This window comes from Zootoca vivipara, chromosome 3 (assembly GCF_965207765.1).
Source record: "Zootoca vivipara chromosome 3, rZooViv2.hap1.1, whole genome shotgun sequence".
NCBI classification, from domain to species: domain Eukaryota; kingdom Metazoa; phylum Chordata; class Lepidosauria; order Squamata; family Lacertidae; genus Zootoca; species Zootoca vivipara.
Genome location: NC_142586.1, coordinates 73,440,630 through 73,458,295, shown reverse-complemented (window position 1 = coordinate 73,458,295; position 17,666 = coordinate 73,440,630). Strand labels below are relative to the sequence as shown.

The 17,666-nt window shown below is 41.7% G+C and overlaps 1 protein-coding gene across 1 annotated transcript in view; it reads left to right on the top strand.

Annotated features, from left to right (window-relative positions):
* PCNX2 (pecanex 2) overlaps positions 1 to 17,666 on the top strand; it is a 117,666-nt gene that overhangs the window by 26,824 nt on the left and 73,176 nt on the right. The window contains exons 13-16 of the mRNA XM_060272854.2: positions 4,273 to 4,444; positions 10,917 to 11,027; positions 11,914 to 12,005; positions 16,420 to 16,529. Of these exons, the coding sequence (XP_060128837.2) occupies positions 4,273 to 4,444; positions 10,917 to 11,027; positions 11,914 to 12,005; positions 16,420 to 16,529 (485 nt within the window). The remainder of the gene's footprint in view (positions 1 to 4,272; positions 4,445 to 10,916; positions 11,028 to 11,913; positions 12,006 to 16,419; positions 16,530 to 17,666) is intronic.

The window sequence follows — 17,666 nt, the reverse complement described above, 5'->3', positions numbered from 1 at the left end:
CTCTCTGTGCTACCCTCTGGGCTTGGCCCTAGATTCTATAATCGCAACCAATAGCCCAATATTATCAACTTTTGAGCGGCACCCACACCTAACTGGGAATGAATCTGGGATCACTCTCACTCATTTGGAGCTCTTCCCAAATTTGTATAAGCCCTCCCTTGCATCAGCCAGAAAGACTGTAAAACTCGAATGCAGAACTCCATGCGTTCAAACTTAAAGACTCTCATTGATCCCAAATCACCAAGTCATTTTGCTGTCAAAATTCACTGCAATTCATGTCACAGCTAACATGCAAATTAATTAATCCTGAACTTCATTCTGTGTCTTTTCCCTGCAAGCATAAATAAATCACAAAGCATGTGGAATTGCTAGATACATCAGAGCTGAAAGGCATTTCATGCTTAGATGCAAACTGGGCATTGCTATTAGAGAGCACATTAGTTTCTAGTTCCAATCATTACTACATATGATTTCTAGTGATTTATAAGAAATAAATATTCAGACCTCGCTAAAGAGGTAATTTTCTCTGTGCTAAATGTAAGTTCTGTTTGTCAGTTAAACCATATAAAGTAGCATGAGCGGTAATCAAATCAGTTGCATGGGCAGACATTAATAATGTGCACATTTGTTTTAAAATGAAAAGAAATTGGCTTAATCAAAATTGCATTATAATAACATCAAAGCCTGATTTGAAAGTACTGGCAGAGACAAAGCATCTAATGATTTTTAATGAAAGCATTTTTCTAATGCAATATTGGGGACCTAAGTTCAGCAGTGGTAGTCAAATTTTATTGAAATACTAAATTTATGATTTATTTTATGAAATGCTATTATATAGGGAAACCTGCCCTGTTTTTGATTTCACTTATTCTGATGTCTTTTTAGTATGGCCCTTAATTTCAAATCACCGTGCTGTGCAATTATAGGTTCTCCATATCCCCTGTTTTGCAAAAGCTTTGGGAAGAAAGATCTGTTATGCCCATCATGACTGTAATATGAGCACTCTTTCCACCCCTATCACCAGCTATATTATCCAAACAAATAACTCAGTCCTATGAACATCTGGATGGAATCTGTGGATGGAACTCCACCCACAAGATGCTCCTATGGAAGAATGGGAGAAGCACTTTTAGCTGATTCTGTCTGTAGCCTCCTATGCATCCCTGAAAATCTGTTTGGAGTGTTAGGAGACCCTCTGGAACTGTGTGGGAAGAAACTCAACAGGCAAGGGCCGAAGGCAGAATCAACAAACGTCTCCTCACATACAGTCATACCTCGGGTTGCGAACGTGATCCGTGCGGGAGGCGTGTTCGCAACCTGCAGCGCTGCGTCTGCGCACGCGCGTGACGCAATTAGGTGCTTCTGCGCATGCACATGATGTCATTTTGTATTTCTGCACGAGTGCCAAAACCTGGAAGTAACCCGTTCCGGTACTTCCGGGTTCGGTGCAGAGTGCAATCTGAAAACACATAACCCACAGCGTTCACATAACCTGAGGTATGACTGTACAACTTTCCTCCAGCAGGGAGCTTCCACTGGATCTCTGTTCCTTCATTGAACAGAAGGAAGGAGCCTTTCTGTTTGCAGAGGGGCAAATCTCACCAAACCTTGGGATTGCATGGACATGCAGGGGACTGGAAGAGAGGGTGCAGCTACTTTGCTCATCCATGCTGCTTTAAGCTCAGTGGTGGAGCTTCATGCTCTGGCACTGGGGGGCGGAGAGCAAGCGGGGGCGGGGCTGGTACGCATCCTGGGGGTGTGGCACACCGTCTGTGGGGGCATAGCACCCAGCGCAGGCGGGGGGCAGGCGCAATGGCACCCCACTGGGATCATGCTGCCAGGGGCGGTGCGCTCCCCCCGCACCCCTCTTCCTCCGCCAGTGGTTAAGCTAAGACAAGGTTTAATTGATGTCACACAATCCATAGGTGTTTAGACCAAAGTTCCTTCCATTCCATCCAACATCCTGTGATTCAGGCCCTCAACATGCCTCATAACAACAAAAGCACAAGTCTTCTAAAACTGGATCAGTACCACACTAAACAGCATCATCATAAAACAGAAGGACGTCCTGTGAAAGGAGATCATTTTGGCCAGTCTCCTGAAAATCTGAATGGATTTTGGAAGAAGTCTCCATAAAGTTTTTGCGCTTCTGCTTTCCCTTCTCTTCCGCGCCCAAGTCTTGCTGCTGCTGCTGCTGTTGTTTTCAAAACCTCTTTTATATTTTTCAGATAGCTTTACAGCAGCTTTTTCCATGACGAAATGGAAAAGCAAGGCACATATATAAGAGATCTGAAATAGAGCAGTGCTGCATAATGTGTTACAAGCACCAACATTTTTTCACATTTTATAATACATGCAAATGGAAGCACAGGCATCCTTATGAACGGCTCTGCAAGTTGGCATGACAGGCTGCCATATTGTACTTCTTCATAATTCACAGAATTGCATTAAAGTGAAAGCACACAAGGCAGGTTGATGCTAATGCCAGGACACACAACAGCAGGGAAATTAAAGAATGATTAGAGTCCCCACATGTTTGCCCTTCAGTATTAAAACAGCTGGGGGAGACTTGGCATAACTGTCCCCGAGTGTTCCCCCAGGATTTTTATGTGAGAGCTAGAAGTGCTCTTCATCTCAGGCTGTTTCAATGGGTTTTACAGTTTTGAAAATTTGCACAGACTTCTTAGTTGGGAATGGAGTGCCCCTTCCAATGTTATGTTAGCTGGGAGCTGCTGTGTGGGTCCTTTCTGTGTCCTTCCATACCAGTGGGTATCTGACAGCACGCAGGAAAAGTGAAGATCACAGCTTCTTCCTCTGCTGCCACTTTTGAGGTTTCCAGTATGAATCAATGCTGATCTTCCTATGTATCCAAGATCTTCCAGCATTGCTGGGCAGCATGGGAAGAACACACAATACAGCAGCTCCCAGGGTGCTTAACATAATGTTACACTGTACCATGGCATCAGTGGTACAATACAGTGTATACCTGTATTTGTTGTGTACATATGATTGCATTTCATCTGACCCATCTACTGCAATTATTAAGTTTGCTGATGACACCACCATAATGGGTTTAATTACGGGCAGAAACGAATCTGCCTACAGGGGGGAGGTTCAAAATGTATCCACATGGTGCTCAGAGAACAATCTGCACCTAAACATTGGCAAGACAAAGGAGATGGTGTTGGACTTTCAGAGGAAGAGAGGGGATCTAGCCCCATTGTATATCGGGGGGGGGGCTGTGTGGAGACAGTCTCTTCCTTTAAATACCTGGGAGTCCATCTTAGTGAAGACCTAACTTGGAAGGTCAATACAGCCCAGGTGGTTAGGAAGGCCCAACGGAGACTTCATTTCCTTAGGGTCTTGCGAAAGAACAAGGTTGGACAGCAACTGATGATTTGCTTCTATCGGTCCACGAAAGAAAGTGTTCTCTCATACTGCATTACAGTGTGGTATGCTGGTTTGACAGTCATGGACAGAGAGTGGTGAAGACAGCACACGATATCGTGGGCTGTCCCCTGAGTCTGCTAGATGTTATTGCGGGAGACTGTTGCCTCAGAAGAGCGAGGAACATTCTCACACAGGGATGACTCACACCCTGGCCAGCACCTTTTTAATCTCCTGCCCCTCGGGCAGGAGATATACAAGCATGATAAGCCACACCAACAGGTTAAAGAACAGTTTCTACCCATGGGCCGTGAGGCTGCTGAATGGAACATTGCAGCTGACGTTCAAGGTTGGTCATATGACAGCACAGAGTGTAACAAGGACCGAGAGATTGGGGGCAAGAAGGGGGCTCGTTTAATCTCACTGTTAACAAGTGGTACAGTGACAATAAAGTGTTCCTATTTCTATTTCTATTTCTACAAGACTTGTGGCTCCATATAATTGCTATTAAGCTGGTTCGTATGTAGCATTAAACCGTGTTAAAATAAACTCTGGCTTAACGTGGATGAGTAGCAAGCTTTTGCACACAGTGAATACCAGTGCATTGCTTCTTCACTTTAAACCATTTATTTTAACTATGGTTTAGGTTTATGTACAAACCAGGCTGTTGTAGTGTAATGGCATATACATTTGGATTTTGGAATAAAAAAAGAAAATCATAATATATTGCTGCTCTCTGATATTTGAGATATCCTAAATTTTGTACTTCTCATGCTTTGCGATATGAAAGTATTTTTGTGATGTACGATATGAAAATTTGCACTTTGCGTATGAAAGGGTATAATGGCAGCATTAAATATGTTTATGTTTTGTCTGCTTTTCTAGGGGCACAACCAGCTGATAACATATAGCCGGCCTGTGTATTTTTGTATATTGTGTGGCCTTATTTTATTGCTAGATGCAGGATCTCAAAACAAAAGCCCCCCTATTTATACGGTATATGGCTTGAAGATCTTCTCACCAGGATCATTTCAGGCAGCCAGAGACCATGCGATTGGTGAGTTAAAAATTAATAATTAACAGTCTGAAGCTCTTTTTTGTCACTTCTTTTGCCTCTTTGCTCTTTATCTCTAGGGTTCAGAATGTGGTAGAGAATAGACCTTTAAACATGGATGTATGTCTTGTGTGTTGTACATGGTCAGGCAGTAGTAACCTCTGATCTGTGTAGCGCGGGGACAGGGAAATTCAGGCCTCTGTATCTGACCCACCAAAACTTCCCCAAGCCATACCCCTCACTGGCCCTGTGTGTAGAAACATCCTGCTATGCAATGGTAAAAATTACATTTGTTGCCCCACCCACTTTTGCCCCTGGTCTTGCCAATCACCATGTTCTTCTTGGAAGGTTGCCCAGTAGCGAAAGCTTCCTTGGGTTGAAAAAGGTCCCCCACCCTGATGCAATGGAATATGCTGCTGAAGTTATAATACAGGTAAAACTCATCAAATGAAAATTTCGTCAAAAAGTGCATTAATTTCAGTAATGCAACTTAAAAGGTGAAACCAATATATGAGATATGCATGACATGCAAAGCAAGGTATGTCAAGCCTTTATTTGTTGTAATTGTAATTATTTGTCGTTAGGCGGGTCAATTATAAGTGAAATGTAATAGCGATGTTTATTTTTGTTTATTTTTGTATTATTGTAACTATTTGTTTTATTACTGTGGAATTTCCAAAAGAAAGCATTTGTAAAAAAAAATTTTTTTTAAAAAAAGTTGCATTACTGAAATAAATGCTCTTTTTGAAGATATTCTAATTTTCCAAGTTTCACCTGTAATTGCGGGGTTTTTTTTAGAATGTTAGAAATGTTGCGGTGTTGTTTAATGTCTTTATTATGCAGTGCCATGTTTTGTTTTGCTTTTTGAAAAAGAGCCTGTAAATAGGTGGGGCGTCTCTCTAAGTTATGTTGCTGCTGCTTACCCTCCCTAAGTTGCTCCATGTCTCCTCTCCCCACCTCACCCTGCTGACCTCCTCCAGCTGCTCCAAAGGCATGTTTGTGGAGGAGAACATGCAGCTGGAGTCCAGAGAGATGGGGAGAAGCGTGGTGAGAAAATTCCAATAGGAAAGTGGTGAAAGGGTTAAATACCCCTGTGAGATTACTTCTCTGCTCCAAATTGCCCCCTCTGGAAGATGCATTGAAGTAGTTTTTAGGGTTGTAACTTGAAACTTCTCAATCATTGGGGACAACACTGGAGACCATTCTGTGTTGTCTTCTGCCATTGGAAGTAACATAGGGTAGGTAGCACAAGGGACTGGGCATTCTCTGTCATTGTGCCAAGGTAAGGATGTTGCCACAGAGGTCCACCCAGTTGTATTTCTGCCTACCTTTCAGGGTGCTGTGAAAACACCCAGTGTGCTTTTGGGATGCATATTTACCAAATTTAACAATACCATGTTTCAGATGCTTTAAACTCCTTGGAGGAAAACTGAGATATAAATGTGAATAAATAAACATTTACTCTATGTATTTTATAAATTCTAATTTTGTTTTTATTCTTGGGGGTGGGTGGGGATTGTTAGCTGCTTCGAGATCAAGCATGTTATTATGAAGTAAGCGTTTTGCATGTTTTTAAAGCTGATACTGTGTTTTCCTGAAAATAAGACACTGTCTTATATTTATTTTTCCTCAAGAAGACACACTATGGCTTATTTTCAGGGGTTTCTAATTTTTTATTACGCGTTCAGCCTCGCCTCTTCCTTGGCGCCCTCCAGAACTGCGCCTATCACCATGTCTTATTTTCGGGGTATGGCTTATATTGCGCAAATGCTTAGAAATCCTGCTATGGCTTATTTTATGGGTATGTCTTATTTTCGGGGAAATAGTCTTTTCTTTTTTGTTTCTTTCTTTTAGTTCATATGTTAAAAATGCTTGATATTTGATGTTGATTTCTGTTGGTTTTCTATTTGTTTTTCAAGCTTTAATAAAAATAGCTTTAAAAATAGAAAACCTAGGACCAACAGGAGAAGTACTTCCTATGAGGGGTGTGGAGTCTTTTGTTCCAGTCATCAAATAAGGAATTAGACCCCGTGTTTCAGAACCAGGCCTGGGTGTGCATGACTCATTACGTGGCTATGGTCTTGCATAGTGTAACTGTATCATGAGTTCTGGATGGTGCTGAAACTGAACCACATTGGTGAACAGATAGCTTTTGTGCTGGATTCCACCCCTGGCTGACATAACAAAAACATTGGCCTTAGTCCCTAGACCTGCCAAAGCTTGCTTGGCTCCACCACCTGACCCAGAGGGTTCTGGCAGCCCTAGCCCTAAAAAGGAACATTGAGGTTTGGTAACTCCCTGGGTATATCTTGTAAGGTCACCTCCTTGACTTAATACTAACAACAACAACAACAACAACAACAACAACAACAACAACAACAACTTTATTATTTATACCCCGCCCATCTGTCTGGGTTTCCCCAACCACTCTGGGTGGCTCCCAGCAGAATAATAATAATAATAAAGTGATAAAACTTCAAACATTAAAAACTTCAGATGTCTTCTAAAAGTCAGATAATTGTTTATTTCCTTGAGCTCTAATGGGAGGGCGGGTGCTACTGCCGAGAAGGCCCTCTGCCTGGTTCCCTGTAGCTTCACTTCTCACAGTGAGGGAACCACCAGAAGGCCCTCGGCGCTGGACTTCAGTGTCTGGACTGAACAATGGGGTTGGAGACGCTCCTTCAGGTATACTGGAGGTATACTGACTTCCTGCAGACATACTGACTTCCTGCAGCCACTCATGAGATTCCTACAGCAGCAGAGGAAATCCACCAGTGAACGGTCAGGCCTTTCTGTGATAAGCACTGGCACATATATCTTACAGTTCTGACATGCCAGTTTTACAGTTCTCTTGTTCTATTCTCTCACAATGATATGGCTTGTCTGCCAAACAATCTCTCTCTCTCTTAACATTTGGCCTTTTCCTTTTTAAGGGTCACTTCTTTGCTTTTGGGGCATAATAGAATTTTATTCTCTCCTCCCACCTTATTTTAATGATGGATTTAATTTACCGTCTTAATGAGTGTGTAATTGGGCAAATGGTTCCCTTATTACTGAAGAATGGGCCTTTTGACTCCAGCAGATGTGTTTTCATTATTCCCTATAGTTGCTTGGTAACCTGTTGATTCAGTCTGCTCATCAGTTAGCACTTAGGGTTGGAAGAATTTAATAAATAAGAGACAAGGAGTTTGGCTGATGCATTGGCTGATGGCGTCAAAAAGCCCGTGAAGCCATAGTACCAAGCTAGTCGTCTTGTGCCATTCTTCAAAAGGACCTTTCCAAACTCAGTGAATGGACAGTAAAATGGCAAATACAATTAAATGTAGGCAAGTGTAAGGTGATGCCTGTTGGGTCAAATAATAATAATCTTTATTTCACATATACGCTAATGGGATCTAAACTGGAGGTGACAGACCAGGAATGAGACATTGGGATCATAGTTACCTAGCTTGACGAAGTTGTCGACCCAGTTTGCAGTAGCTGTGTCAAAGGCAAATTCCATGCCCTAGCATTCGGAAAGGAATTGAAAACATATTATTATGCCATTATACAAATCTTTGATGCAGCCAGATTTGGAATGTTGTGGTCAGTTCTGGTCACCTCCCCTCAAAAAGGATACAGTGGTACCTCGGGTTACAGACACTTCAGGTTACAGCATAGCTGCCAAGTTATCCCTTTTTTAAAGGGATTTTCCCTTATGCTGAATAGGCTTTCTCGCGAGAAAAGGGAAAACTTGGCAGCTATGGGTTACAGACTCCACTAACGCAGAAATAGTACCTCGGGTTAAGAACTTTGCTTCAGGAGGAGAACAGAAATTGCGCGGAGGCAGTAGGAGGCCCCATTAGCTAAAGTGGTACCTTAGGTTAAGAACAGTTTCCGGTTAAGAATGAACCTCCAGAACGAATTAAGTTCTTAACCCATGGTACCACTGTATTGTAGAGTTGGAACAGGTTCAGAAAAGGGCAACCAAAATGATGAAAGGGATGGAGCGGCTCCCCTATGAGGAAAGGTTGCAACGTTTGAGACTTTTTGGTTTAAAGAAAAGGTGACTAAGAGGCAACATGATGGAAGTTTTTAAAATTATGCATAACCTGGAGAAAGTGGATTGTGATCCCCCCACCTCCCTCTCTCATAACACTAGAACTTGTGGACATCAAATGAAACTGAACATTGGAAAGTTCAGGACAGATAAAAGAAAGTGTTTCTTCACACAGCACATAGTCAAACTATGGAACTCGCTCCCACGAGAAGTGGTGATGGCCACCAACTTGGATAGCTTTTGAAAGAGGATTAGAAAAAATTATGGAGGGAGAGGGCTGTTGAGGGTCACTAGCCACGATGGCTGTGCTCTCCCTCTACAGTTGGAGACAGCAGTTCTTCTGAATACCAGTTGCTGGAAGCTCTTGTGCTTGAATCCTGATTACTGATTCCCCACAGGCATCTGGCCACTGTGAGAACAGGTTGCTGGACTAGATGGATCAATGGCCTGATCCAGCAGGCTCTTCTTATGTTCATACATGCAAATATGTACTCATAATAGAGCTCATATACCTGTCCAATAGCTGCTCAAGAGATGTGTGCAAATGAATGCCAGCATAAACACACGATTCATCCAGCAGATTTTTCTCACCACCACATGTTTATTTTAATTTTATGCTAGACACCGTGTTATCTTCTTTTGTTTTCTGTTGGAAAGGTGCATGTCATCAGAATCCCTTAGGGACATAATATCACAAATCGTTGTTAACTGCCTAGAATAAGAAAAACTTCTATTATTATTATTATTATTATTATTATTATTATTATTATTATTATTATTTATACCCCGCTTCCAACAAACACCAAAATGTATTAAAATATCACAGATTAAAAACTTCCCTAAACAGGGCTGCCTTTAGGTGTTTTCTAAATGTCAGGTAGTTGTTCATCTCTCTGACCTCCGATGGAAGGGCGTTCCACAGGGCGGGCGCCACTACCGAAAAGGCCCTCTGCCTGGTTCCCTGTAGCTTTGCTTTTTGCAGAAGGCCCTCGGTGCTGGACCTCAATGTCCGGGCTGAACGATGGGGGTGGAGACGCTCCTTCAAGTATACAGGACCGAGGCCGTATACCTTTCCCCCACTCCGCCTTAATTCTCTCAATGTGAAGGCCAAGTGGGCTTTCCTGGGTCAATGTTTACAAAGCTGGATGCCTTCACTGTGTTTGCCCAGTACTGAGCCATGCAAGAACTGGCACCTTGTAAGAAAGGAGCCAAGTAACAGTGTGCCAGGTGCTGTATAGTAGAATGCAAAAATTCGCACAAGCAGACTTTTGCTCCCCTGGCCCATTTATTTTCATTTTCAAGGCAGATTAGAATAAAAAATGTAGCCTGTCCAGTCTGCTTAAGTAACACATGGTTTATTCACAGGGGAAATTGCCAGAAATAACAAAGTGTCCCCCCGCCCCGCCATAAGAAGCAGAACAAACAATCTGTGTGCAATTTGAGACCCAATTTTCTACAGCCTCCCTACGGCCCTGTTAACATAGCTGTCTGATTGCTTTTTTCTTGAACTGGAACTATGACCCGACAGGAGGCACCTCCTCCTTTTTCCCATGGATTTCAGATCAGATTTTTGTTGGATTTCTCATGATACGGCTTCAGCATAACTGACTTTGCGGCAGTTTACATGCTGTCCTGACACAATATACTCACTTCTGCCAGCTACATATTTTAAATTGGAAACGAGATAAGTGATTTCCCTCTGGCTTGTGTCAGATTGGCTCATAAATAAACCAAGATGCTTCCCCAAATATCTGAACCCTCAACCCCCTCCCTCTTTCCTTCAACTGGTGTTCTGGGAGCAGCAAGGAGAGGAGATGGAGGGAGGTCTTCCCACTTCTGGTGTCCTCTACCCCATAAGGCCTTGCAATAGCTCATGGGAAGGATAGTTTTCTCAATGTATTCTCAATGCATTGCAGTCACATATGCATCTCACATTTGCACTAATTGGTCATCAGCTCTGTATCTAGTCTTATATCCATAGGCTAACCACTCCTGAACAAGTTGTCCCTCTTATATGTCTACCTGAACATCCAATAATTTTGTTAGATCTTGACACTAATAAGCTTCTACTCTTCGTGCTCTATACTAGTTCACTAGGGTGTTGACCCCATAGTGTAGGGAATAAGATCAAGACAGTCTCCAGAGTTCATGAGGGTGTAATCGTTTCTTAACCAATTTCTATTTTTATTTAGACCATAGATCAAGCAATTGTCACAGTTTCACGTAACAACATTCAATACATTTATATTATAGCCTTTTCATGTGGCAACTCCTCAATAAGATAATAACGACAGCAACAAAGGAGGAATGTGTAGGTAACAGCTTCAGTGGAGTCCCAACAGTTTTCCCAAATCCCCTTCTTGATTTTGTACAATTTTTTTTTCCCAAGTGCAGGCAATAATCTAATTTTCTGCCCCTCTGCATGTTTAATTTCAGGATTTTTGTTTTGCTTTCCTGCCATTTCCCTTCTTGGCCTTTTCCCACAAATCAACACTTTCTGCATATATCTCCTGGAACAAATTGACATGCTGCTGTTTGGAGGTTCTGGTAAGTAACTTATATTGCGTAGATCAGGCATCCCCAAACTGCGGCCCTCCAAATGTTTTGGCCTACAACTCCCATAATCCCTAGCTAACAGGACCAGTAGTCAGGGATGATGGGAATTGTAGTCCAAAACATCTGGAGGGCCGAAGTTTGGGGATGCCTGGTGTAGATAATGCCTGCATCCAACACCTCCCTCTCCATCATCATCAACAACACTGATAAATATGGCAACCAGAAAACCTTTGGTGTTGCCGTTTTGGTAGCAATTCTGGCTGCATCCGTCCATCCATGAAAGGGCTTGGGACACCAGGGTCTGATAGCACTTTCTTGCATCTGTGTCCCATTGAGCAACCAATCAGGTGCACTAAACGCACCTAGTTCCAGGCTAGAGAAGCCTTAGTGAGTTTCTGGGAGAAGAGATGTTAAATAGGGCCCTCCTCCTCAATCACAGTTCTTCCTCTGACCTCCCCATGCCTCTCCTTTTCAGCTTTACTATCCTTTACTATCCCAGCACAGGTCTCGCTTTTGTGGGCAAGCACTGTGGTCTGGCAGAGCTGTATTGAATTAGTAATGCTTCAGGTTGTCATTTTGGTCTCTCCAGGTCCAATAACTTGTTCGATTTTTTGACTTGGGCAAAACCCTTGTCATAAACTGGCAGGAATCTGTCAAAGAATGATGGAATTGTAGAGTTGGAAGGGACCCTGAGGATCATCTGGTCCGACCCTGCAATGCAAAAATATGCAGCTGTTCAATATGGGAATTGAACTTGCAACCTTGGCATTATCAGTGCCACGCTCTAACCAACCGAGCTATCCATGACATATTTTAATTTGCGCCATAACAGCTCTATCCAGAGAGGAAGCAGTGCATTTTGATTTTTGTATTTCAGCTGCTGCTGGGATGATCTCTTCGCTATACAGTATTTCTCGGAGCTTCATAGTTGTGATTGTCCTGTACGCATTCTGTTTCAATGCAGTAAAGGTAAGAAGGGGAGTGATTCTGGTAGCAAAGCAGGGCAGCTGCTACTGTGGTTCTAGCCTCAGTTTCTCTGCCCCCCCCCATCCACAGACCTGTATAGATAATGCTCAGATTTGCAAAATATTCCCTTGCAAAAAAGGTGGAAAGTTTGTGGAACTTGGTGTATTGTGCATATATTCTTCAATGAGGAGACCCTGCATCATCACTTATGTTTGTGGAACATAAATGTGGAAGGAAAGCCACTGTGCAAGTGGAGCATCTCTTGTGAAAACCGAAAAAGAAGGATTTAAAGTGGAAGGAGCTGGGAAATATTGTATGCAATTATGGAGGAGAGAACGCAAATCAATTGCTTTGTATAGTTTTGTGCTATCCAAGGGTTAACTGAACATCCAAATCGCCATTGGTAATTAGCGTTAAGGAAAATCCATTTAAACATATTCTGCCATTTGCACATCTTTTCACAGCACAATCAACTAAATTACAGCAGGCAGGTGGCTTTGTAGATAAGCAATCTTGCCCATAGGCTCGACTTCATACTGCTTTGAAATGTGCTTATAATGCTACCCTGAAGTTGGAGTGCGCTGCAAAAGATTTACAAGATATCTCCTTCAAATTACACATATTAACTGCAGACTTTCTGTTCACACAGGAAAATTATGCCTCATTTGAATTTTTATGACTCTGTTCTTTTTGAAGATACTCCTAAAGCAGAAAAATTAGGCATGCAAAACTGATACTACTTATTTCACCTTCTAACCTTAGTCCACTCTGGATTTGGAATTTTCATACCTCTTTATGGTGTGTGAAGTGAAGGCCTACGTGAGCCTGATTTCCTTTTAAAAAATGACTTTCATTTCCATTTCAGGGCATTCTTGTAGTGGAGCGGTGCACGCTCCAAATTCAGTGGGAAAGGCACTCAGATTGCACAGTGCTTTACCTCCTGCTTTGCTTGTGGTCTGCATAGATAGAATATAATAAGAAATACACACACACACACACACACACACACACACACACACACTTCCTCCACGCAGAGACCGCTTGTCCTATTGATCAGTGCAAGTGGTCATAGAGAACTGAAAAATGATAGATAAGAAGGAAACAATTTGGATGTGTTTTAATTGTTGTAACTCACCTTGGGAATTAAAAATAAATAAATTGTCCAGTAACACCTTAGAGTTACATGCACACCTTAGAGACAAACTTGGTTTGTTCGGCGTATAAGCTTTCATGTGCATGCACACTTCTTCAGATACACTGAAACAGAAGTCACCAGACCCTTATATATAGTGGGAGGGTGGGGTGGGGTATTTCTCAGGAGGGTAGTAGGGGATTGACTGAATGGGTATGGTAAACCTGTTGACGACTGTTAGTGACTGATTAGTCCTACAGGAAAAGGCAAGGGATACTGTGCAGATGATTAGCATATGTAATGAGACAGGAATCCAATATCTCTATTAAGACCAGGTCTCTCCATAGTTTGCAGTTTAATGATAAGTTGTAATTCAGCAACTTCTCTTTCAAGTCTGTTTCTGAAATTCTTTTGTAATAAGACAGCTGCTCTGAGATCCTGTATTGAATGTCCTGGGAGATTGAAGTGTTCTCCTACTGGCTTCTCTGTCTTGCGATTCCCTTGTCATATAGCATTTTGCTGCTTGTTTAATGTAAAACTCAATGTGTTTAAAGCACACAAAACACAATTTCATGCAGTTCCCAGGATTATTGGGGAGGGGGATGTGCTTTAAATGTGTGGCATGTATGCCACTTTGGTGACTGCAATCGGTGACCAACCTCAATACAATTCAACATCACATCCTCTCTTGTAAATTATCCTTTTTGAAGCGCCATCTTTCAAATGGCCACCTCTTTCAGTGGATGTATTGAAATGGGATTGGATCGAAGCTGAAACCTTCCTCATGCAGCGTGTCTTCTCTGTCACTGTGTTGTGGCCCAGCCCCTGAGTTTGCATTTCCCTCAGAAGCACTGAAAGACTTTTTGGGCAACTGCCTGGCTTCAGAAGGCAGTGACTTGCATCAAAGTTGTCAGAATTACAATGGGAGTTGTGCTGTCTGTGAAGGAATAAGTAGTAATGTGGAGACTCAAACCCGCCTACCCCCTGAATCCAAAGGGAGACCTTGCTAGCATCTTCATTGCAGCATCTACCAGTAGATGATCAGCACTGTCCACCAACAGCCTAATAGGACCCCATTCCAGTTTTAAGTTGGGTTGTTCCTTAGGGCTTTAACTCTCTTGAAATTAGCCCCCAAATCAATGGGAAGTAGGCTTATTTGTGGCATGTTCCAACATGGGGTTATGATGATACCCCATGAAGTCACTGATACCACTCAAATAATTCCCCTGTATCCTCCTGGTTATGGTTTTTCCTAATTTACAAATGTTTATTATTCATGTGCAGCCACTTATTTTACAGTAAGTCTAGGCTGGAAACTGATTTGTTATCCCTGCTTTTAGGCACGCTTAGTGGCAGTGCATGTGCCAGTGTGCATTCTTTGCATATGTGCTCAGGCACATTGAAGTACAAAATAGATTTACAGGCTCCTGTAGCTAATTACTGTTCAAGGCTTTCTTAACAGGTGGAATTGCCATATTTAAATTCTCTCACACCCATTGATTATATGAATGAGGCATGAAGTGCTTTGTGAAGCCCACTTTTTAGTACCAGTAACTTAATCCACACACCCATAACTTTGACTAATTTGTCTTAATTAACATTGCTGAGCGGCAGACTCTGCAACGTAAAGGTAATCTTCAAACAGCTAGAATTCTCAGTAGATTTTTAAAACACGACTTGATATCCACAGAAGCACATTTAAAAGAAATCCATGATTCCATTACATTCTGTTCATAGAGTAGAGAGAAAAACCTGGTCTGTATTTACAAATACTTAAAAATATGTGAGGCAGTTTTGGAGACAGGCTGCAAATTGATAAAAGTTCTTTAAACTTTGGAGTCTTTCCTACAGCTATTAGAAACAAAGATGAAATAGCTTTCAAGTTTTCCTATCTATAGTGAGTGATGTGATGCTCACAAATGTCAAAATGAATACGATTGTGATATTTCTTCATGGTTTTCCTTAGCAACTTGGTTTTGAATATCTACCGAGTCTTATTATATATTAAACTTATATAACCCCCCCCTTCCTCCCAAAGGAGCCTGGTTGTCATTCACACAAGTGATAAAACAATAAAATAACTTCTAAAAGCACCTTGAATTTATGAAACTACTGTATTGTTAGAGTGGCAACAGAGAAATGTCTGGAACTCAAAGCAGAAGGAGAAAGAATGGCATGGCTTGCCTATACCAGTGTTTCTCAACCAGTGTGCCTCCAGATGTTTTGGGACTACAACTCCCATCATCCCTAGCTAGCAAGACCAGTGGTCAGGAATGATGGGAGTTGTAGTCCCAAAACATCTGGAGGCACACTGGTTGAGAAACACTGGCCTATACAACGACAGACCACGGAATGCTGGCATAATTAGGCCCAATTTTACTAGATGTGCAAGCAATGGCCATACAGTGGTACCTCTACTTATGAATTTAATGCGTTCTGAATGCACATTTGTAAGTTGAAAAAAATTGTAAGTCGAATCCCATAGGAATGCATTGGGAGAAAAAATTCGTAAGTAGAAGCAACCCTATCTAAAAATTCGTAAGTAGAAAAAATCCTATCTAAACCGCATCTAAGATGGCGGACGGAGCTCTATTCGTAAGTAGAAGTTAGAGTTATTAGTAGAAGTAGAGTTATTAGTAAGTAGAGGTACCACTGTAGTGTGAAATGCCACCAAGTGAGGCCGCTCCCTTTAGCTTTCAGTGGGTGTGAGGCAGTTCCCTATACAGTTCCTGCCAATTTCTTTCATTTCTAGCTTTACAATGGAGACATCAAAATTGTCCGCAATATGGTGGGAGCTATATAACACCTGAGTTTTGCCACACGAAGCTGCTTCTGTGTGGTTTGCATTATTGTTTTACAGAATCAATAAGGCAACAGTTGTCTATATTAAGCAAGTGATGGAAGGCACTGCTGTTTTATTGACAATTTTGCACTTTTAAGACTACTCCATGTCATTGTGCTGGAGGGGAAATGAGATGGATTCATTATAAAGTATTCATTGTTCCTCTGGGTCCACAGGAAGGAGATCGGTGGTCGGTCAGCAGGGTGGGTGGGTAGAATCCGACTTCATGTGGTTTTCCTTGTTCCTTTTGCTGCTAACTGCTGATTTGAAAAGCTGTTGTGGTTTATATAAGGATGCTATTGTGGTTTATATAATTATGCAGTGTGTCGGAAACATCACAACTTCTCCCAGATTAGAATTAACTGTGTAATTCTTCTACTATGTGGTGTTACAGTTGAATCTAAGGACATTTTCCCACTCCCACCCCCCATTTACTTCTGCAGGAGCCGTGGGATGCCCAACACATTCCTGCATTGTTCTCTGCTTTCTGTGGCCTTTTGGTTGCCCTTTCATATCATCTCAGTAGGCAAAGTAGCGACCCCTCTGTTTTAATGTAAGTCATCAGCAAATCCTTTTATAGATCTTTGTCACTGTGGCTTATATTGATGCTCCTGTAAAATTAACAGAAATGGAATGATGTGGCTTTGATCTGTGTGGTGAGAATACCTGTGGGAGGAAAATCATCAGGAAAACCTGAAGCGAGAGGGTTCCTTAAGGTTAGAAACCATTGTGCTCGATTGATTTTTGGTTAGATCCAGAAAGTCAATTCTTACATTTTTATGAGGGGGGAAATAGCAGGCTTCTTTCTTTAGGAGGTCTTTAGGAATCTTTTTAGATGTGCATATCCTGGGTGGGGACATTAAGAGGGCATCTATATGACATGTGACTTGACAAGTGGTGTCTTCACTCGCTGATCACAGTGGTGCTCTGGGAAGCCCAAATCTGCACAGATTTTTCACAAGGTGACACAAGAATGGAATTAGCACCCATTATAGCTCTTTTAAATTTCCCCAAAAGTGCAAGCATGTTTCGCCTTATTGAAAATGTACCCACTTTTCATTCATTCTTATTTACAAAAAAGGAAGCTCCTGTGTTTTACTTTAAGTGAGGAGTTTTGTGTCCTTGAAATCTTTGCTTGGTTGCCTTGTAGAGTATCTAATCTCCTCTAATACCTTTAATCACATCTCTGTAGTTTGAACTGCTCTTAAATATCTTGTTTGGGATTAAAACACTTATTTCTGATATTTAAAAAGCATCAAATATTCATGGACTAACCACGATTAAAGTGCATAATCCTCTTCCCTCCCCCAAATTACTTTGAACTAAATTAAAGGGTATTCAAGGGATTGCAAATGTTCAGATGAGATGCAGTGCCATGAAGATGAAAAAGAAGTTTGAACACAGAACTAAATTTGAAATTAGCATTCCCCCCCCCAATTGATACAGCAGTTCTTAACCTCTTAATTATGACTGGTTGAAAGAAAAGAAACACTAACAATAAGCGTAATTTTGCAAAACCCTTAAATCAATTCTCAAATTGTTTTCAGGTTATTTTCTCTAGTGCATTTAGCATACGTGCAAAAAAATCTTCTTTTAAAAAATGTAGGTGGTAAGGATGTGGGGGCAAACTCACACTTTGAAAATGATACCAATTTGCCTCTTATGTTGTGTTTATTTAACTCCTTTTTGC